Source organism: Lonchura striata, chromosome 5 (assembly GCF_050655825.1).
Source record: "Lonchura striata isolate lonStrDom1 chromosome 5, ASM5065582v1, whole genome shotgun sequence".
NCBI classification, from domain to species: Eukaryota; Metazoa; Chordata; class Aves; order Passeriformes; family Estrildidae; genus Lonchura; species Lonchura striata.
Window position 1 is genome coordinate 11373455 of NC_140707.1, and position 23082 is coordinate 11396536.

Genomic DNA, 23082 nt, shown 5'->3' on the forward strand with positions numbered 1-23082 from the left:
CAAAAGGAGAAGTATTTGAATTGTAATTCTTGGGTCTAATCACTCTTTTGTATTCCCTGTAAGCCAGGGGAGCACAGAGCCCTGTGCAACACTGTGGAATCCAAAATTCCATGTACAGCCTACCACTGATAAATCCAAACATGAATCCCATACAGGATGGAAATTATTCTCCAGTATGTAAATTTAAAGTTTAGTAGGTCAACTTATAGAGAACATATTTCAATGCAAAAATTCAAGGTATTTTATCTTGGTAAACAGCATGGTGAGAGTACCTGACATATAAAGAGTTTAGCTTTTATGAAGTGTACACAAGAATTTTCTTACTTCTCTCTCTCTCTCTTACTTTATTCTTTTTTAATTTGATGCAAAACCTCTTTTTATTTCCAACCTTTTTTTTTTTTTTTGCCTCAGTCCATTCTTAGTTACAATCAATGTACCTTGAAGTGAAAGGCATTTTTGTTTGCTATCATTCTGAATGAGCTGAAGATTAGAAAACTGTCCTTTCCTTCCCAATTGTCCCTCCTGTTTCCATTCCAGCTCTCTGTGCAGTTTGTGTGAGCAGTTATGATCCTGTGGTTTCCCAGTGCCTTGGGGCTGTACCCAGACCTGACTTTTCCTCACCAATTTGAGCAGCTCTTTTCCATTCATTTCAAAATTACCTGAGAACTCTTCAGTAAGCACTTGTGAAGCCTACAGAAAAGGAGGCCTTGTCTTTTATAATTCCAATGAATAGAAGTATTTATATATTTTTATATATTTTCATGTTTTTTATATTTTGAGATTTAAGTATTTATGTATTTATAAGTTGGTACAGTTACCTCATCATCCCCAAAAATGATTCCATCCACCTCTTTCCATTTCAAGGTTTGCATACCTGTGATGTCTTTTCTCTGACTACAAAGATATTGAGGCTGTTTTTCCTGGCTTTCATGGAGGATATGTGGAAATGGGACAGATTATTCCTAAGTATGGGGTTTTGGCATTGCTATAGGTAATGTGACTTCAGCTGTTCCAGAAATCAAAGGGCAATCTAGAGAAAGTTGATTGAAAAAAGAAAAACTGTTCTGATCCAAAATAACTTTCAGTTGACCGATCATACAAGGTAGAGGGGAAAATGCTGACATACTTGGCTGCCTTTTTCTTCCTTTATTCTTGAATAAAAGCTTTATCAATCTTCCAGAATTCTCCTGTCACCATTTGACAAAAAATATTTGGTGTTGGTTTTGATCCTGCTGTGGATTTGCTCTGATCAATAAGCTTCCATTACAGTATTTGGCAATTGGAAGCCAAGCCACAGATGTGTATATTTGGGCTTTCTCTGTTGGTTTGCTTCTTGCTTTACTTTTGTTTTAAAACAAACAAATAAACAAACAAACAAACAAACAAATAATATTTATATATTTATTCATACTTGGTTTATTTTCTTTTAAAGTTTTTTTTTAACTTTTTATTTTTTATTTTTTAATTAATTTTTTTAACTTTCACCAGGTTTTTTTTTTTCTTACTTCATCGTAATTTGGTGCTGGTCCTGTGCCTGTAAAACTTTTCTTCCTTAAAGCAGCATCCACACTGAGATCACTGAATGATGTGTATTGTTAGATGTTGTTAGATAGAGAACTCCTTACTCTCTTCTGAAATGGACTAAAATAACTCCTTTTCCTCTTCTAATTTTTCTTTGTTAAAAAGCTCAACTTATTGTCCTGCAATCTCCTAATTCAGTTCCTGAGGTGTTTACATACTAAAATGGCTATTAGTAACATTACCATATGCATAAAAAATGCCACCAAAACCCCTGGAGAATATAAATGTCTTGCTCTATTTCCACCTTCTTTTTTCTTTTAAACTCCTTTGCAGTACTTAAAAAAGAGTGTATGAATTAGGTAAACTTGGAAACAAAATACTTAGATTTGTCTCCTTTTTTTGACTCTTTCTGAATTCAACTTAAAAACCACAAAGTTGCGCTTTTAAAGTAAATTATAATTTACTTGCATCTAGTTGAAATTGATTTCCTATTGCTTGCTTCATTTCTCTCCACTGAAAACAGTAGAAAAATACAACATTTACATTAAATTCAAAATAATGGTGTAGTTCTTTGAATCTAAGTTTCAAATAGGCATTTCTTTTTGTGCTGTCCTACAAAGTATGTGATTTGAGGAATCTTTTTAAGATTTTCAGAAAATCTGCTAGAATTAATCTTAATTTTCAGGATTTAGGTAATTGATCTGTATATCTGTTTATCTGCAGAATTTGAGAAATTAATTTCCAATTCATCTGTGTGAATTATCTATTTCCCTCTAAGCTGCATATGTGGATAAAATACGAGCATGTAAACCACAAAAAACCTGGCATTTTTCTTTTAATGAGACCTCTATTAAAAAATATTTGTAGGTTGAAATCAAAATCAGTACCTTGTTGCTCTACCTACATTGGGAGTGATTTGGTTTGGAGAGATTAATGTGGGCACTGTTGGAGGAAAAATAAACAGATTTATAAACTCTGTAGAGTGGATCCGTGGCCTTGATCAGTGATTTTACTGGAGGAGAAAAAGATTTTTCTATCTCCCTATTTAATTGTTGCCTCAGATTTTGGTAAAACCAAGATGCTTATCCCCTTGTATCATGTTTGATTTTTGAGATAGTCCACTGCAGTTATTTATCATAAATGCCCAAGTTCAAATAATTAAGCAGTTAATGCCAGTTACATTTTTTAAGGCATGTCAGATGGTGCTGAAATGGGCTGAAATGTACCTTAAATGACCTTTCCACAGAGCTGCTTTCACTTTCTGCAGGAAATGCTGCACTTTTTGTAGGGCCAGAAGGTGTTTGCTCAGAGCTTTTACCAAAAACAAAGATCATACAACAGCCAAGTTACTCCCATCATACAACAATTAACATCTTTAAACATTCTACTAAATCCTCCACTTTTTCAACTACATCCATTCCATCCCCCAACTCCCAAACTGATTCCCCAAAACCTCCCTTACCTTCTACCATAGCCCAAAATCAGCTGGCTTCTGATTGTGATGAATTATAACATCTCTAATTGTGTGAATTATAACACTTGTATGAGACTGAAAATGGAATAAAAGTTTTTTAAAGCCTCTCTCAGTTGCCCCATCTCTGGCTCAGGAAAGGGCTTCATCCCACAGTGGTGTTTGTTTGGGTTTTTGGGAAATCCACACATTCCAGAGAGGACCCATTTGGTTTTGCCAGAAGGACCTGCACCCGCCCAGGGATGCTCCTGTCCCATTCCCTGCCTCAGTGTGGACCCACAAAACCCAAATAAAAACCCTAATAAAAATCCTCCCTCTGCTTTTCCTGGAGCCAGATGTTGGCTCTGCCTCCTTCAGAATCCCAGGGACAGGGCTGAGTGCTGCTCTCTACTAAATTTTAATCAGCAATGAGAGGGGAAGATTCAAATCAAGGCTTTTTGTTTTTTTCAGCTTTGATAACAGAGAGGTTTTAGATGAAAAATAATGAAATACCCAGAGCCCTGCAGACTGGAGACCTGGCAATGTCTCTAAGTGAATTCTGGGAATTAGTCTTCCTAAGAACATCTTATGAAGGATTTATAGAACTATTCACAAGCACCTCACCAAGTTCCTCAGGGCTTGCAAACTAAAATTTTCATTAGAAAATTTCTACCAGTTCCTATCCATCCACTTAAAATATTTGAAATTGTACCTTGATTTAGTTTAAAATACCGTGAAGTCACAAAAGTGCATTAGGGGAGTAAATTCTGAGGTTGGTTGCTCATTTTCAGTTTCTGTACCCTCGTGCTGTCCCATTAGGAGTGATGAAATTACTTTCTGGCTTGCAATGCAACAGATAAACAACTGCTCATATATAAGGGTGATATTGCTATCAGAAAATAATTTATAAAAAGTACAATAGCAATAAGTAAATTATTCAGTTGCTCAATTAATCAGGTCCTCAGACTACCCAAGTGAGATTAAAAAAGAAAATAAAACCCCACATTTGAACATGCACACTTGTGTTTGGGTTTAAATGGCATTCAGGAAGGCAAAATACAGATGAACTGCAATTAACCAGCTGTAATGGGCATTGTCTAAATTGTCTAAATAATTATATTTGTTGTTGTCTCCAAAGGGATGAGAAGAGCTCATATCCTATTCCTTTAATCATCTCTGCACTGGATGTCATTAATGTTTTGTTATACAAATTGATTATAAACATTGTTACACCTAATGAGTTGAAAAATAAATCACATGTGGATAAATTTTTCTTGTGTGACTAAGAGTCAACAGAGGGTTATATAAAAATAAGGAAAATTATTATTTATTGTTCCTTCTTATATTCCTTATAATGCTTATTTTTCATGCTACTTGTCAAATATTTTCACCTATCCTCCATGAACACTGCATTAATTTATTAATCTGGTTTCCACTTCCTCTGTACTTTTAAAATAGCAAAGATGGTGCATTTTCTTGCCTATTTTTTTTTTATATTCTTCCACAGCTTAATTTAAGCCATTGAACACTTTATGTGTGCCTTTAAGTTTTTTTTTTTTAATAAAAAATGGATGCTAACTTTTGTTACCAAAAAAAAAAAAAAAAGAGTAAAATGGACAGCATGAACAGCTTAAAAAGAATAATTGATTTAAAACTAAAATATAAATGCAATGCTAAGGTAGAAGCCAACCATTGCCCAAAGTGAACTTTAATGAACTTATAGGGATTCTTGGGGGCAAAAATATCTCATGTTCTTAATTGCAGATAATAGCTTGCAGCAGAAAAAGGTCTCTGACCACACTTGGCACGTGGTTGGGAAGTCAGCCAAAAACCCCAGACCAGTCATTGCCAGTCATCAGTGTGCCTGAGCTGCACTGAATTCACAAGAACAACAAAACTTCCAGCAGAGAAATAATGCCATTTGCACAAGCCCATCTCGTTGATAACAAGCCATCAGGAACAAGGGAAAAATAAAAGGAAATAAAACTGCTGGCAGCTAAGGCATGAAGAATTGAAACCAGGAATAGGCTGATGAATTGTCTGAGCTGCAAATTCATTCTCAGAGGCTCGCCATCGTAATGAGTGAAATGTGGTTATATTTGACACCTCATTGGATTTATGTTATCCTAAAAAGAAAATACCTTTTTTTTTTTCCTGAAGAGTTATGATGTGCTTGTCTCTTGACAGATGAGCTGATTTAGATTTTGAGATGCTTGAAAGTATTTTTTAAATTCCCTAAGTGTCTCTCTCCAACTGCAGCTACACTGTTATAAGAATAAAAGTTGTAATGTTGTATTCTATGGGCCATATTTTCCCTTCAACAGGCACTCTGGGAATATTATAAAAAGATTTTGTGTGAGGTATGTCTTGTCTAAACTTAAGCCCCTGCATGCTAACTATGCAGATTGAAATTTTCATGCCAAGCTGGAGGAAAATACAATATTTTGCTTGTGTTTAGAATGTTCTAATAGCTGTTTATTGCTTGAGGTTTTGTGTTGCCATCCTTTGGAAAAATGACTTGACAATCAATGAGTTGAAAAACTCCTCCAAATCTGACCAAGTTTAATGAATGCACAGAAATCTCAGTGTTCCTGTGATTGCTTGGTAACATCTGGTAGCTCATTATTCCTTCAGAAACTGACCTTATCTGAGCTGCCATAAATGGATGGACACAAATTCCACAGAGGCCCCAGTGAAATCCAAAGAAATGCAGTGAGAACTAAATCAGAATTTAGTTCTGATTGCATCTGCAAGAAGCAGAGTTCTTGCTGATGTGGGAAAAAATATGGATTGAAGCTTTCAGGAATAAAAAAACAATTTCTAATAGTTTAAAGTGAGCTACTTTGTTGAAACTGCAGGAAGAAGTGGAGGAAAGCAGCATATGTGAATTGGCATTTGAACCCTGTATCACAGCTGGCAGAATTACTCTTGCAAGACATAATCAGGACCTGAATTTATTTAATACACAAACAGATGTAAATATGAAAACCTCATTCTTTATCACAATAGTGATGTTTTCCTTACATCAATTACAAGTGAAAAAAAAAAAAATCTTGACGCCCTTAAACTAAAAAAAAAACATTAAAGTCAAGCTGATTTCCTTAGAAACTAACTTCTTGAAAGTAAAAGCGTTTACAGGAAATATAACAAAAGCATAAAGAAAGCATTTATCAGAGGAAAAATACATTCTGTATAAAAGAAAAATAAAGCACTTCAACTGAAGAATAAGTCTTGTTCAGATTTATCTACTCAATTTTTCGATGAGATCTTTTGTCATAGCTCTGTGGCAAAAATGCTTCCTCACCAGGTGTTATGCAGTGATGAGGAAAATGCTTTGTCTTTCAAAAACTCAGGTTTCATAAGCAACTCCTCAGAAGGGAACAGAAGTGCAATCTTTAAAAAATAAGGTTTCTGGCTTTGGACTTTCAATAGATCTAGTTAGACATAAACTTTGGAAGAAACAATTGATACTCCCAGAATTTTCTAGTCATTCTATGGTACCCACTCCTCAAAAAAAAAAGTCAAGAAAAAATGAATATATGATATTCTAGTAGCTCTGATCTTTCTAAAGTAAGCTTTTATGAACGTGGATGTACAATTGGAGCATTAAAATTCATATTAACTTTAGTAGTTTCATGATATGCATCCCAGGAATTTAATATAATGCAAAGATTTCTGTTGCTTTCCCCCAAATATGTTGTCCTATAAAGCAGATATTTTTATTCTTGCAAAGCAACATTTTGTTTCAATGGTGCCACTACAGTCTGTAGTGGCAGTCTTCACTTTTTTATTTCTGTAAAACTCTGGAGGGTCTTTTTTCTCCCAGGAATCCTTATCTCTCTGTCATCCCCCACTGTCACATGGTGCTGTCTACCCTAAAATGGGGTAAGAGCCAATATCTGTCAGTCCTGCTGGAAATTAAGTTTCCTTCCCCAAAATGACAGTGTGGTACCAGGAAACATTCTCAAAGTTTGGAGGTCTTGTGTACAGAAGGACAGGAATGAGGAGACCAGACAGAGTCTCTTGTTCCTATGGCAACACAATGATGTGTCTGGCTCAGCTATTTTCTCCTTTTATGATTTTATAGATAACTGGGATTCATCCAGTGAAGTTTAATATTGTCAAAAATAGAATCCTAACCCCCAGTCTAATCAGAAACAGTAATGCAGAAAGGACAATCCAATATAAAAAACTCACAAAATACAGGGGAAAAGTCAGCTGAGACTTTTGATAACATGAAGAAAAATACATCAGTTTCTCTGGAGCTGTGAAATAGTTTGAGTGCTCCAGCTCTGCATTTGGCTAATGGTTAAACTGTATTTTATGTCAGAAAATTTCCTGTGCCACATCCTTCCTTACTTCCTGCTGCATCTTATTCCTTCACACTGTTGGTGTGTTGTCCTACAAATCCCAAAACTCAGGTGATCCCCACCTGTCTGACTTTGGAAGGTTTGGTTGTGTCCCTGAACTCCTGACAGCTGGATGCAAGTGAGGTTTCTGTTGGATAAACAGATTATCCATCAGGAAAACTAATCAAAGCACTTCCGTTAAAAGGCTTTGACTTCAAAATGCAAGCTTTCATGTAAGAACCTGACATAAATTGAAATTCTTTTTTCTTTCATCTAAATTGTATTTAGGGTTTTTTTTAAATATAAATTATATTTTTGTCCCATAAAGTAGATATATTTGTCACACCAAAAATCTCAGAAGATATATCTGAGCAATAATATATATTTTAAAAATCCATGTAGAATATCAGGCATTTTTATTTGAGACAGGGTTAAATTGAGCTCAAAGTGCATGTATACATTTGGATAACTAATGTAAGATGAAATCTTTAATCATATAAATTTCCATTTTATTGATACTCCAAAAACTTAATGGGAATTAATGAACCCAACAACATATCCTGCCCTCACAACTTGGCTGCTCTATTTTAATGCTCTCTACAGAGCTCCATTTAAATGAGAAAATAACTCAGTCTCTTATTTTTTCTCAGATGTCAGGACAAAACTCTGCTGAGTTGTGTTTTAGCAACTCAAGGCAAGAAATTTCTGCCTCTTTTGGCATCCATGCTATTGTGAAGTACCCTGTTACCTGAATCCATGTCAGCTGAGTGCCATTTAGAGCTACATACATTTATATAACTTATATACATTTATATAACTCTATATACATTTATATAACTCTATATACATTTGTTGACTAAAAAAAAAAAATCTAAAAATTACTTTGCTCTCACAAACAAGAATTGTCTTAAGTGGCTTTACTTAAAGGTACTACTGAGACCTAGGGAAACTTCATTGTCTGACAGATGGTCTGACACCCACGTTAAGAAATTCATAATCCAATCTCAAGGAAAAAAAGAGTTCTAGGTAAAAACATATGTGATTGTTGGAAAAAAAACTTGTATAAATCTCTTTTTCGTCAGAGTGAGCACATATGGCAGCTCCATTTTCTGTCACTATTTACTTTCCACTTAAAATTCAAATGTCACTAGCCAAGGAAAAAGGTTAAGTATTAAAACATAGAAAATAATTAATTAAGAACAATCCCTGCAAGAACTTTATACTCGTTGTTCATGGAAATTAAAGGCCATCCAGTTAAATCAAACTTCCTCATCCCATTCTGCAAACATCTCATCCCTTGCTTTTCTTCTTTCTCTACATGTTCCTCCCATTGATAGTTACAGTTATATGATTATTTCCCAACCACCTGCTGTCTTTCCTTGAGCCAAATAATTTCCCTCAATAATACAGTGAGTAATCATGTCAGCATCATTTCCATGCAATTACACGTGTGCTCACTGATCCTGCCTCCTCATTCCTCTGTCAATACTCACTGAGTAACTGGGGTGATTTGCCATTGCAATTCCTAGTGAGCACAACTCTGTTTCCAACATTTCAACCTCCTAATTGTTAGCCCTTGGCATTTTGTTATGAATGGAATGGTAATTAAACATTTACCCCAGTTCCCATCTCCAGACACCAAAAGGTGTGTGCATGTTGGCTGGAGAGGGATGCTGCATGAACAAGAATGTGCATTTATTAATCAATAATCAATTAATAAAAGTTGGGCATCTTCAGAGGTTACACTGGGACTGGGAAAATGCAAAATGCAACTCTCATCTTAGGATATTTGCAAATCAAATGGTTCTGGGAAGTAAGACAGTATTACTTTAAAATTCTTTAAAGGATTTTGAAGGAGTAGCCACATTTTTTAGGTATTCCAATCAATAGTATTGATGGTGTCATTTGTTAAAGACAGCTCTTCGAAGCAGGAGTAAATATTGCCAGCACCATAGCCACACCTTGTTTGTGACAAACTGCAAAGAACACACCAAATAATCCTCAGTCTCACAAGCTGCAGTCCTGACTTGAGGTACCTGAGGTTTTCTTGCAGTGTAGAAAACCTGCTCATATTTGTTAATCATATCATCAAGGTATGCCCACTGATGAATGAAAGTAATAAATCAAAGAGCTGATGTGTTAATGAATAAATATATCATTATTATCTACAGTAGCAATCTAGGCATGCTTATAGGACAATATGAATATGCCTGAAATGTGTGCACAAAGTCCCTTCCTTTGGTAATGCTTTCTAAAATCCCTCAGATAATTGATATTTTAGGGCAGCATTTGTTCTGATGCATTGTTTAAATGCCAGTGGTAATGCTATAATCCCCTAGTTCAATGTGCAATAACTTATCCACCACTTTTAACTGGTCATAGCAACATTCTCAATTTAAAAGCTGACACATAGCAAGGTAAGAGGTTGTTATGTTGGGAGGTTCTGTAGTCCAAATGGTAAATGTATAAGAAGTTTTCTGTCTTTCTTCATTCCTTCCCTATGAAATAAAACAGCCAAACTCCTCCTCTCACCTCCTCTGTTTTGGTGCTTAGAGAAACCAACAGCTTGAGATTAATGTGCTTTGCAACTTTTTATATAGATGTCAATCAAATTTCATTGATTCAGTGTTCATGTAGCCCTTTTGGAACATACATATGTTTAAATTACTCATTAGCTAAAGTTCTTACCTGCCCTGCATTTAATCAGAACTGGAGATTCTCCTCCTCCTCCTTCTGTGCAACTTTGTCCTGGGTTGACAGGACAAACCTGAAACTCTGGGTTTATCTTCAGGTGTTGATCCCTGTGCATAGAACTTTTTTTGTCCATGCAGGAATAGTCATTCCCATCATTTCATAAATGGTTTTCTCAGTAATACAACATCTAAATATGTAATTTAATTTGCTCTGTTGGTTGCAGACTTCTAAGGGTATTTTGGGATCTTAATTCTCTTCCTTTCTTTTATTTGAAGCTACCTCACCTTTCAGGATGTTCTGACTTTAAAGTGTAATCAATAAAAGAGGTGTTGTGTAAGTGCTGCTGGTAGGAAGTTCAAGGGTGTGAAGTTTGTTTCCATGTTCACAGTGTTATTTGTATCAATAGCAAAAGGTTTTAGAGATGAGTAAATAGGAATGTTCATCCTGGAAATTGTAGATGGGATGCAGTGCAAGTCTCTAAAAAAAGAAGGATGCTACTTTTGCTAACTAGAGGTAGAACAGAAAGTTCATTTGGTGTTTCTGAAAATTACAGTTTTCATGGTCCTGTAACCAGCTAAACTCATAATTAAAAAAAAAAATAAACTGTTTTATGATCATCAGGACCACTGAGATGAAAGCAATGGCACTGTGGTCCACAGTGCTTTCAACCTTCTGCCTCTGATCAGACTTGAATAGTTTCTGTGTTTCCACTTTTTTCTTCCTATTTGAAAAGGCTACTGCACCATTCTGGGCACAAGTGAAATCAGATCCTGGTACACTCAAATAAATCTACGATCCAGACCCTAAGAATGGGGTTAGGGTGATTATACTCTCCATATAGTTATTCAGTCCATGGTAGATATCAGCTTTTTTCTCCTAACTGAATTAGAATTTAATTTCAAAAGTGAGCAAAATCTCAACCCTAACAATGGTCTTATTATTAAAAAAATAAGATCAAGTATATGCTTAGGCTGCCTTTTGCTTCTTCTTTTACTTGCTAATCACTTCTTTTACTTTGCTAATCACATATCAAACCAAAAGTAAACACAAAGTTTTATTATGCCAAATACTATATTTGCTATTTTTATTCAGCAACTCTACACAACCACCTTCCTTATGTGTGCTCTCTTTCCTTTCTCATGGACCTCAGTAGAACACAACAATATTGATTCAACACTCAAAAGTGTGTCATGCAGCAAGCTGAGTTTTCTGATGGTTCATCAAAGACTTCCTTAACCCCCACCCCCAGCAGTGATAGCAACTAGGTTGTCACTTGGGGAGAAAACTTGTGAAGCAAAATCATGTTTGTGCTCTTTCAGCCTTAAAAGGGAAAAAAAAAAAGAAAAAAAATATAGAAAAACTCACAATCCAAAATAAAAATACAAAAACAGGGCGAAAAAAAAGACCATTTTCCTACACTGCTCAGTGTATGGCATCTCTGTAGCTGGAGATCCTAGTCCCGCTAACAAAAATAAAATGGGCTAGAAATAAAGGAAATGGAAAAGATTAGGATGCAGGATACTCACTCTGTGCTGTGTGACAGGAATTGCCAGCAGGCTGCTCAGGCTCCCAGTGGAAAATCACTGCTTCAGCCAGGGAAAGCAGGGCTCCCCTGCCCCGTGGGCTCTCATCCCTCTCACCTGGCACTCTCCTAATGGGCAGGACTTGCTCTGCAACTCTCATTTGCCACTGGTTTTAGGCATTTATGTCACCCTGATTCTGAAGATTTTCTAAAGCCTTCTGAGTTTACATTCTGTTGAAAAATTTTCCCACACAATTTCTGTAAACAACATATTGTTTACATTCTTTTATGGGGCTGGAGAAACTTGATGTACTAGTGGTTTGTCCAATTTCTTTGGAGAGGTGGCCCATTCACTCTCCAATCCAATGTCACCTTTGGGAAAGTATAAAGGTCAGAGTCAGAGAATAAACTTTTTTCTTTACCTTGCAAATAACACGTGGCTCACATCGTGCTTTCACGTGTCCTATAGCGACACATTTATTTGTGCAGGGGAAGGAAAGGGGACATATTTGTCTCTTGCAGAAAATTGACAAGTTATTTACACTTTAGGATTTCCTCTGGGCTTTACCAGACATGCTCAACCTGTTGCAGAAGAACATCTTCTACAATTTTTGAAGAGAAAAAAGATGTTCCAAATTCCTACTTTATCCAAAGTGTTGATAATACAAAAATGAAAAAAAAAGTTGGGTTTAGGGTATACTGAATACATTTTTGCACTGGTTTCCTTCATGGAGATCCACAGTGCAGTCTTAGGGCATTTGAACCAGATGTGTGGCTGAGGGATGCAGGAAGAATTTTGGTTCCTGCCAGCTTCATAAATCTGTCATTCATGTGGATACTTGAAAGAGATGAAATTTGTGACCATTAAAAAGCTAACAAAAGCCCCCAGAGTTTTCTCTTGTATAAGCCCAGTCTTTGCCTATCCCTTCATCTGGGTAGAAGTTATGGGTGGTGCCTTAAATTAGTCATTTTCCCCTTAATTACAGCAACTCGGGAAGGACTCTGGATTTTGGATGCTGGGAAACGTTAAACAACTGTTGTTCAAGTTTGTGTCCATACTCCTCACAAGTATTTGTCAAATTTGTGTGCTTTTGGAAAATGTCTGCACAGAAGTGGAAGGAGGGAGGAAAAGGAAAGGAAAGGAAAGGAAAGGAAAGGAAAGGAAAGGAAAGGAAAGGAAAGGAAAGGAAAGGAAAGGAAAGGAAAGGAAAGGAAAGGAAAGGAAAGGAAAGGAAAGGAAAGGAAAGGAAAGGAAAGGAAAGGAAAGGAAAGGAAAGGAAAGGAAAGGAAAGGAAAGGAAAGGAAAGGAAAGGAAAGGAAAGGAAAGGAAAGGAAAGGAAAGGAAAGGAAAGGAGAAAAAAGAAAAGGCCTCCATTTGTCCTCTATGAATTTTCACTTTTCTTTCTTAACTTGTTACAGGATAAAATACAGTAAAGTGGCCATAATATTATCTACCTGCCCTAACAAAGGAGCAGAAGATAAGTGATTTTTTGCAAAGTGCTCTGAATTGGGAATTTATGGCAGGCTCAAGTTTACTGATATTTAATACATCCAAAGTCTTGAAGGCAGAGTGAATCTCACACTGAAATGTTCCTTAACAAGGTTTCAACACTGACATTGTTATAATTTAATTAATACTATTATTTAAATATAAGTAATATATAATAGAAAATAAATATAAATAACACTAAATAATGACATTATAATAAATAATATATCTCATTTAAATACAAACATATTCTTATTTAAATTAACATCATGATGAATATGATGTTCTGCCATGTCCATGTTAGACATACTCTCCATCTAAACATCAGCTACGCAAACACACATCTCTAATATTTTTACAGTGCATTGCTTACTCTGTTTGAAATATATAATTCCTATAGGGAATTCTTAGAAACCCTTCTAATGCAGTAAATCCTTTAGCTACTTGAAGTCATTTAATAGGCTTTTTAGGACTAATCACGGCTCTGTGCTTGACAAATATACCAGGATACTGCATTCACTGAGGGAAATTGTTACTGTCTTTCATTATTTTATGACTTTGCATTAGACAAAAAGAAATCAGACTTCTATCTCTAATGAAAAAAAAAGTAATTTGCATTTCTTTCTGGGAAAGGCAGGATTAATGATATAAAATACTTAGAAACTCTTCTACTCAGAGTCTTTAACTCAGCATAAGATAATTTACACAGTAGCAACAATTTCTGAAGACTCTGGAACAGGAGTGGCCAGAATATTTTACATATTAGTGAATTCTTAACTTGCCTATTGAAAGGGAACTAAACATGCTAACCTTTTGATATCTTACTGTTGAAACTTTGTGATAGCTACTGAAAGAGCATTGTCTTCAAGCTGTTCTGGTTTTATTAATGTACTGAGAGTGCTTTGAGCCAGGAAAAACCCCACAAATAAATACCACATTTTTATAAGCATTTATAAAAAGAATAAACTCCTTCTGACTACAGTAGAACAGTGTCTGCACTATTAAGCATGCATGGGCATTATTATTGGTTACCTAACTAAAAAAGGAAGGACAAATAAGACTGTAAAAATGTCTCACATTTAAAATAAATGTGGTCTGTAGATACTCTGAACCAGTGTATTTTGGCATATAATTGAAAACAAAAAGCCCAACAAAACCTTGACTTGACTCTATTAACCCAAGTCCTGTAGCTGTAGAAAATTTGCGTTGGCATCACATGAGAATTTAGAACAGAATTAGCAAAGTAATATTTTAAATAATTCTGCATTTGTTGTTGCTCAAAATGCCACGGAGGGTTCTAGCTCCTCTTCTGTGAGCAGAGGCCTCCAGGCAGGGCTGGTTTTGCTGCCCTTTGCCCTGGAATGTGGGAGCTGCTGCCAGCAGGGCAGAGCCCAGGTGAGGCAGCAGATTCCCTCCCCAGGGACAGGGGACATTTTTGGATGTTCTGGGCCCCAGTCAGAAGCATTTGAGACCCTGGCAGGCAGCTGGAAACAGCTGTGATTTTGGGTATGAGCCATGGAATGATTTACCAACTTTGCAGGAAGAACAAGAAGTCACAAAAGTTTAGATATTAGAGTAGAAGTAGTCACAAAGTAAAGGGAAGAATTTTTGAGTGCTGTACAGGGGGGTTTTGGTTTTGTACATGGGGGTCAGAGGTTTTAAGATGGAGGGATTTGGGCCTGGCCTGTCCTTCCTCTTTCTCCTTCCTTACCTCCATGTTCTTGGTGATGTTGGCACTCACAGATTGGTTTAGAGTAGAAAAGCACCATTTAGTATAGGTAATGGGCATTGGGGAAAACTGTAACCATGTAACACGTAATGTACCATATAAAAGATAGAAAAACACCATTTAATATAGGTAATAGGCATTGGGGAAAAACTGTAACCATGTAACACGTAATGCACCATATAAAAGATAGAAAAGCACCATTTAATATAGGTAATAGGCATTGGGGGAAAACTGTACCCATGTCACACGTAATGTACCATATAAAAGAGAGCAGCAGCCCTGGCAGGGAGAGAAGAAGCAGTCGGGGTCAGAGAGGATGTCAGGGTGTGTGTGTGCCTCTGCCTGAGCTGTGAGCAAACCACAGCAGCCCCAGAAGAAAATCTTTTAGATAACTTGCAATAAACTGCCTTGAGACCAAACAACAGAGACTGCTGAGCCTTTCTTTGGAAGCACGGGCTGGAGGAGAGAGTTTCCCACCACATGGAGCCACCCCTGACCTTGGGGTGAGCTCTGGCACTCATCCACAGGAGCATTAAAACTCTATTATTAGTGAGTTCTCTTCTGCACACCCAGTAGCACTTTCAAGAACTTTTGCCGTTGAAACTCATACTAGCTTTGGGGGTGGGGGTAAAAAGTAACCTAGCAATCAAGGTATTTCTCCGCCATTTTAGCCCTAATTTTTGAAAGATGTTTTTATTATTATTATCTCACTAATGCATAAGCACACTGCTGCAGCTCTGTATTTCTGTATTGTCGGATTAAGTTCTTTTCTGGCCCAGAGATGGGGTAACTGAGAGGCATTTTAAAAACTTTTATTCTATCCTTAGTCTCATGTGAAGGGTAAGACAATGCAAATATTCACACAATCACAATCAAAAACTATTTCCTCATTACAGTACATTATAAACATTTCTTAACCTATCAACTTTATCACATCATATTATAAATACCTTAAAATGAGTCATCTAAAACTACCCCTCATAAACCACTTTTCTGTGGCAGGCACATTTCTCTCCCTCTCAAGATTTTTCATAGAGGTGCACAGAGAGAAATGAAAGAGAAAACAATTTCTATTTCTGCTCCTTGTTTTTCCTATGTGGAATGTGTTTGGAGAATTGTTTACCTGGAGTGATTGCTTGGTTGGATTCTGGTGAGGATTGTTTGAGCCCGATGGCCAATCCAACCCACCTGGGGCTGGGCTCTCAGAGAGGGTCACGAGTTGTGTTAGAGTTAGAGTCAGAGAAAGTAGTATGTAGTTTTAGTATTCTTCTTTTATATAGCATATTAATGCATTTTAGCATAGTTATAATAAAGAAATAATTCAGCCTTCTGAATTGAGTCAGACATTGTCATTTCTTCCCATTGGGTTCGCCTGCATCTACAATACCCTACTACAATGCATCTTTCATAATTCTATTTCTCAAAAGTATCTAATTTTATTCACAAAACCATCCTTTAAAACTTGTTTCTAGTTCTATTTCTTTTTCAACAATGTCTATCCTGTTCCATAACATTTCTAAATCAACATTTCTTATCTCAAGGTTCGCATACAAATACTATGTAGATGATTTATTAAAAAATTGTGGATATTGATCTAGTACCGATACCCAACTGTGACAGACAAAAGCTCTCTAACAGTTTAAAGTTAGAATTTGTGTGTTTACAAAGCTCCTGCTCTGAATTATTAAAGAAATATGGATATTGATCTAGTACTGATACCCAACTGTGATGAACAAAAGCTCTCTAAGAGTTTAAAGTTAGAAAGTGTGTGTTTATTGTGTGTGGGATCTCTCCCAAATCCACACCACAGCTTCCAGGTGATTACAGAGTCTATTTATCCATCCAAGTATTGAATACCCAAAATACAAATACATATTCACAATTTTAGTACATCCCATTCCTTGCCTTGTATGCTAATAATTTCAAAAGCTATTCAGCATGCGTGGTTTGTTCCTTGACATGGGTCAGTCTCCCTCTTATGGGGAGGGGTCCCAAAATGAAGAAGTAAATGAAGTCTTCCTCCTTCTGACCTTTCTACCTTTTCAATGCAGATATGACAAATGAACTCTTGGTACAACTCCCATTCCTTGTCTTCAATTGGTTTCAGAACAGAGGAGGCCCACAATTGTCTTATGTTCCTAAAGCTCTTTGTCAGTTTGTGTATTCTTCATTATAAACCCAGCTAACCAAACATTGTGCTGACAAGCAATCAATTATTAGTTAACCACTAACTCTTAACTTCATCAAGGCCTACTCATTTATTTTAATTAACTCTAGTAAGGCTTATCTCTAACTAAAATCTTAGCTCATCTGAAATCTCTAAATTCCTTAAAATTTACATTTCATAGAGTTTTTATCAAACTTTAAAAATTCTCTACAAATCCATTGCCCACGCTATATCCCTTTCACCTATTGAGGTGCAAACCTCCTTGGGTGATGCTGCAGCTTCCTGGCTCCGTTTTTCACGCCTTTCCTGCGGATTCGCAGGAGAGCTGCTCCCTCTGCTGAGTTTTCCGTGGATCGCCACCGGCACCTGATGTCCTTCCTGACCATGCTGGGCCCCAGCCCCGACTGGAACGTGGGGCTCTCTGCCGAGGATCTCTGCACCAAGGACTGCGGCTGGGTCCAGAAGGTCGTGCAGGATCTGATCCCCTGGGATGCCGGCACCGACAGCGGCGTCACCTACGAGGTATAGGCACTACCTGTGATTTATCCAAATTATCCCCTCAGAGCACTGAAGTAGGGGAGCAGTTTGATCCGCGGCGATGCCGTCCATGCCTTCATACTTTTTGCTCTACTCAAATTTTTCTTGGAATGAAATGCAATTCATGTAAAGAGGTGGTAACTACACTTCACTGTCGGTGGTTTTGCCTGAGTTCCTTCAGCATTAGCACTGGTGGTGAAACACGGATGGAAAACCAAAACCACACAATTCCAATAAAGATTTGTAGGGATGATATGTTTATTCCAGCGCTGGACGCCTGTGGGAAATCATTCCCTTTAATGGACATGCACAGCCCTGAGAACTCCCCATCCTTTTTTATTACCTTTACTAACTTCCATATGCATAGAATTTCACAATAGGTTCATGCATATTCATTCTGCTGATTTCGAGTTACACTTACAGCTGGTTACACTTGTACTCAGTTTTTTGTCAGAAAGTACAGAAAGAACTCCTGGGTCACTCTGTGCTGCTTCAAGGTCCGAGGAGTCTTTCTTATCTCTTATATTTTTAGTGTGGAAATTTGCATTCTTTCTCCTTAGCTGGGGTAGTTTTGCTAGGGCTGCAGTTACCAGACTAAACAGCATATTTTACTTATGCTAGCAAGCTCAAAGCGGCACATTTCACCCAAATCCAAATGGATTTCTACCCTGTTAAATGCTCACTCTGTCTCAGTGGGATGATGTGACATCCACCTGGGGTATTTTTATCACAGAAGGACAGGATGTGTCAGGCTGGAAGGAAGCACAGCGACTCACCTAGTCCAATCTCCCTGTTGAGGCAGGGTCATCCTGGAGCAGGCTATGGGAGTCTGTGCAGCTCTGGAATACCTCCAGTGATGGAGGCTCTGCACCCACTCTGGGCAAACTTTCCCAGGGCTTGGTCACAGCACAGTAAAGAATTTCTCATTTCTGTTCACCTGTTTTATTCACCATTCAATAAACAGAGGGCTTTGGTCACAACCAAGCCTTTGGGTGCCCTTTCGTACAGACCAAAGCAGGGCCATCATCAGCTCCAGTCTGGGGCTGTTTCTACCCAATGCCAGCTGTTCTGTTTGCCACAGGAAACTTCAACTATTTCCCACAGCAAAGCAGAGCCAAGCCAACAACAACAAAACCCCCCAAGCAAACAAAAAACTGCACAAAAACAAAACAAAGAACTCCCCATACCAGTTAGTATGAGTGTACCAAGTTCGCCTCACACTGGAATTTTGCAGTTTAGCATTTCAGAGAAGTTTTAATTTCTACAGATTAACTATTATTTTCTTTTATGACTTTTTTTTCTTTTTGATTGCAGTCTCCTAACAAACCTACAGTGCCTCAGGAGAAGATCAGACCTCTTACAAGCTTAGATCATCCTCAAAGCCCATTTTATGATCCAGAAGGAGGCTCTATCAAGCTGGTGGCCAGAGTTGTCATTGAGAGAATTGCACGAAAGGTAGAATACATATAAGTAAAATTCTCATGCAAGCAAAAATCCACTTTGTAAACCAAAAGTCCAATCCATTCTATCTCCACCCTCCCTTCAAATCTACACTCCTTAACCTACCCACAGCAAAAATAATGGCAGAAAAAAAATTTTAAACTATCTTAAGATATTAGTTCTCCTAATTCTGGCAATTATTGCATCTGCTTAATAGGGGATTTTCTTTGGGTACACCTAGGAATTCAAAGAGAAAAAGGTGCTGCAGACACAGTAGTGCCTCAAAATGTGATGGTTTAACCCCTCATGGATGAGTTTCCTCTCTTCAGTGTTCACGATCTTTATTTTGCAGGGGGAGCAGTGCAATATCGTCCCTGATAACATAGATGATATTGTGGCTGACCTAGCACCAGAGGAAAAAGAAGAAGGTACATTTGAAATTAGTTTGTGGGCTACTAATAATTTATATTTTGTTCCGTTCCCCACTGTCACTTGTAGATAAGGTACAAAACTGACTTAGGAGCAAAAATTCCACTCAGTGTCAGTGATTTAGGTTTTCAACTCTTGTGGTCTCTTCTATTAGCCTTCCCTTGTACAGAAAATAAATTGCATGTATGCCTAGGAGATGACAATAACAATACAGACAGTAAAAGAGAGAAGACTTTTGGGGTTCAAATATATATATATATTTAATTAAAGAGGCAATTGGAAATTCTTTTCTTCTCTGGGCTAAAATGGAGAGGATAGAATGAAGAAGGAAATAATGTATTCCATTGCAATCTAGAGAAATCATTGGCCAAGAAAAAGGAGGAAAATGGAAGACCACTTTTAACATTCAATGCCTTTCCTCACTTTTCAGATGACACCCCTGAGACTTGCATATACTCAAACTGGTCCCCATGGTCAGCCTGCAGCTCCTCTACCTGTGAAAAGGGCAAGAGGATGAGGCAGAGAATGCTCAAAGCTCAGCTGGACCTCAGTGTGCCCTGCCCAGACACCCAAGACTTCCAGCCCTGCATGGGCCCGGGCTGCAGTGATGAAGGTAACCAGGAATGGAAGGTGGAGGAGACGAACACCTTGTAGAATTTACTTCTTTAAAGTTCTCAAGGATGCCAGTTGCTGTAGTATGGCCTGAGTTGTGGCCAAGAAAAAATTGCTGAAGAACACAGATGGCAGCTGACTGTGGTGAATTCTGTATCGCAGCTCTGTCAGGGCATGAAGTGCACAGAAGTGTGAAGGAGAGGAGTGAGGCATGCTGTTGAGGATTCGTGGGTCTTGGGTCTTCAAAAGAGACAAGAGCAACAGTTGGTTGTAGCAAAGTTGTTTATTGCATTAATACATCAGTCTCAAAGGCAAAGAGTTCAGAGTATTAAAGTCTAAAGTGCTAAAAGTTTTCTGGCATAAAGTCCCAAGCAGCAGCAGCAGCAGCAGCTCCCACCTTTTTTCTTCTCCCTTCCTTTCATCTTCTCTCTTTGCATCCCAATACAGAGGTTTTATTCATAAATCATGCAATCAGCTAAAAACACGATGTTAAAACATTTTTTTTACACCTATTCTAATGTGTGAAAGTAGTGTCAGTTCTTATCCAAAATCTATGTACATAATTTTATCTATTTACGTGCATAGTTCTATCTATTCTATTTAGAAACACGAGCAATGTTCTGCCTTGTTTTTATTATATCTGGAGCTAAGTTACTGAACTTTAAACTAGGCTTTAGGGTCTTTTACTAGCTAACACAGTCTCTTAAAGCACTTGAGATATATTTCTACTTAAATCTGAAACTTACACTTCTATTTCATGTCCGTGCAGCTTAATATATTTCAGCTTCTCTAGAGGTTCTGATCTGTCCTGGTTTGAAAAGCAAAACCAGTGAGAGGCTCTAAGTCAGAAATACAATTTATTAGGAAAAAGGGAACAAAGAACCAAATACATACAATAGCACAAAAAAGAAGAACCACTGACAGAGTTAGAGATACAGCCTGACACTCACTAGGGCGGTGGTGGCAGATGTGGTTCTGTCCCAGCAGTGCTCCTGCAGGCTGATGTAGTTTCCCTCTGGAGGTGCAGTGCAGAGAAGGTCTCAGCTGTTCCTCTTGGAAGACGGGATCTCCTTGCTGTCTGCACAACCCCGCTGATATCCTTGATGGCATCTTTTGGCTCCTGGGCAGAGCATCTCACACAATAGAATGCTGTGATCTTATCAGTCATCTGGCTAAAAGAACAGGTCCCCTGGAGGGACTTACCGCTGAGCCAGGAGATAAGGAAAAAAGAATAAAAAAGGAATTGCAGCTCGAGGTGGTAATGGAATACACCCCACTATTATGCAGTGGAGGAGAGTGGCAAAGGCAGCAGAAAAGGGGTGCTGCACACAACTGGGCAGCAGCTCTGCCAGTGCCCACAGCTGAGTGCTCCCTGTGTTTCAGATGGCTCCACCTGCATGATGTCTGACTGGATTACGTGGTCCCCCTGCAGCGTCTCCTGCGGGATGGGGACAAGATCCAGGGAGAGATACGTGAAGCAGTTCCCCGAGGATGGCTCCATGTGCAAAGTGCCCACTGAGGAGACTGAGAAGTGTATTGTAAATGAGGAGTGCTGTAAGTATTTCATCCACCTTCATAAAATCCAGACAATATAGCAGGAGCATGGCACCCTAATCATTTTTATGTGAGTCTTCCTGGGGTCCCACAGAGCTTCATCTTGAGCCTTGTGCTCTTCAAAACTTTAATAAATTACTTGCGTGCAAGATTGGAAGAGATACTAAGCAAATTCCCAGATGATCCAGAACTGGTAGGTGCTGCTGACTCCCTCAAAAGCAGGGAGGCCCTGCAGAGAGATGTCAACAAATTAAAGAACTGTGCAATCACTAACCACATGAAGTTCAACAGGGGAAAGTGCTGGATTCTGCACCTGGGATGAGGCAACCCTGGATGTACAGACAGACTGGGGAATGAGAGGCTGGAAAGCAGAGCCAGGAAAAGGGTTCTTGGTAAGCTGAATATGAGCCAGCAGTGCCTTGGAGCCAGAATGTACATCCCTGTCCTGGGGACATCAGGCACAGCATCGCCAGCTGGGCAAGGGAGGGATTGTCCCACTCTGCCCTGAGCTGGGGCAGCCCCACCTTGAGTGCTGGGGGCAGTTTTGGGTGCCAAAATACAAAAGGAGCTCTGAAGCCATTAGAAAGTGTCCAAAGGAGGCCATTAGGATGGAAAAGGCTCCAGAGGAGAAGCTGTGTGAGGAGTGGCTGAGGGCCCTGGGTCTGTTCAGGCTGGAGGAGAGGAGACTGAGGGGAGACCTCACTGCACAAATTCCACAAATTCCTCAGGAGGGGAGGAGGAGGGGCAGGCACCGATCTCTGTTCTGTGTGACAGTGACAGGAGCCAAGGCAATGGCCTGAAATTGTGTCTGGGGAGATTCAGTTTGGATATCAGAAAAAATTTGGGCACTGAAACGGGGTCCCCAGGGAAGTGGTCACAGCACCAAGCCTCATGGAGTTCAAGAAGGGTTCAGACAACACTCCCAGGGACATGGTGTGACTCTTGGGGATGACCCTGTGCAGGGCCAGGAGCTGGACTCCAGAATCCTCAGGGCTCCCTTCCAACTCAGCTGATCCTGTGATACTGATGAACAATTTTCTCTGTCCTCTTTGAACAGCTCCCAGCAGCTGCCTGGTCACAGAATGGGGTGAGTGGGACGAGTGCAGTGCCAGCTGTGGCACAGGGATGAAGAGAAGGCACAGGATGATCAAGATGACTCCTGCTGATGGATCCATGTGCAAGGCAGAAACCACCGAGGCAGAGAAATGCATGATGCCTGAGTGCCGTGAGTGGCCAGGAGTTCCTCTCCCCTGCTCTGAAAAGAACCATCATTTCTACATTGCACACAAAAGAACACAGCTAAACCAGGGACAATGCTGCTTTTCCTTGTCCTCCTTCCAGTTAGGAGAAAAAGCTTAGGGATTGTGCATTAAGTGCACATTGAGTATCAGGGTGAGAGCTTCAATAAAAAATGTGCAGTGGTGTCCTTTGCTCTGTGACCCACACAGTGGTGAATCAGCAATCCATACCTAAACCACTCTAAGTTATGCAATATGAGGTGCATTTGACCATAAAGCTAGAATAAAACACATAAAACAGTGCTCTCCCCTTTTAACCCCTGAAAATTTCAGAAATGTAGGTGTTTCTTT

At 38.6% G+C, this 23082-nt stretch overlaps 1 protein-coding gene and 1 long non-coding RNA gene across 4 annotated transcripts in view; one reads left to right on the forward strand and one right to left on the reverse strand.

Moving 5' to 3' along the window:
- Positions 1–17248, reverse strand: part of LOC110469115 (uncharacterized) — a 52208-nt gene extending 34960 nt beyond the window's left edge. For all 3 annotated transcript variants that reach the window (XR_014955313.1, XR_014955312.1, XR_014955311.1), the window contains exon 1: positions 11541–17248. This is a non-coding gene — a long non-coding RNA (uncharacterized LOC110469115). The remainder of the gene's footprint in view (positions 1–11540) is intronic.
- The window catches only part of SPON1 (spondin 1), a 189691-nt gene that overhangs the window by 159229 nt on the left and 7380 nt on the right, over positions 1–23082 (forward strand). The window contains exons 8-13 of the mRNA XM_021527583.3: positions 17242–17443; positions 18773–18913; positions 19251–19326; positions 19758–19940; positions 21323–21493; positions 22551–22718. Of these exons, the coding sequence (XP_021383258.1) occupies positions 17242–17443; positions 18773–18913; positions 19251–19326; positions 19758–19940; positions 21323–21493; positions 22551–22718 (941 nt within the window). The remainder of the gene's footprint in view (positions 1–17241; positions 17444–18772; positions 18914–19250; positions 19327–19757; positions 19941–21322; positions 21494–22550; positions 22719–23082) is intronic.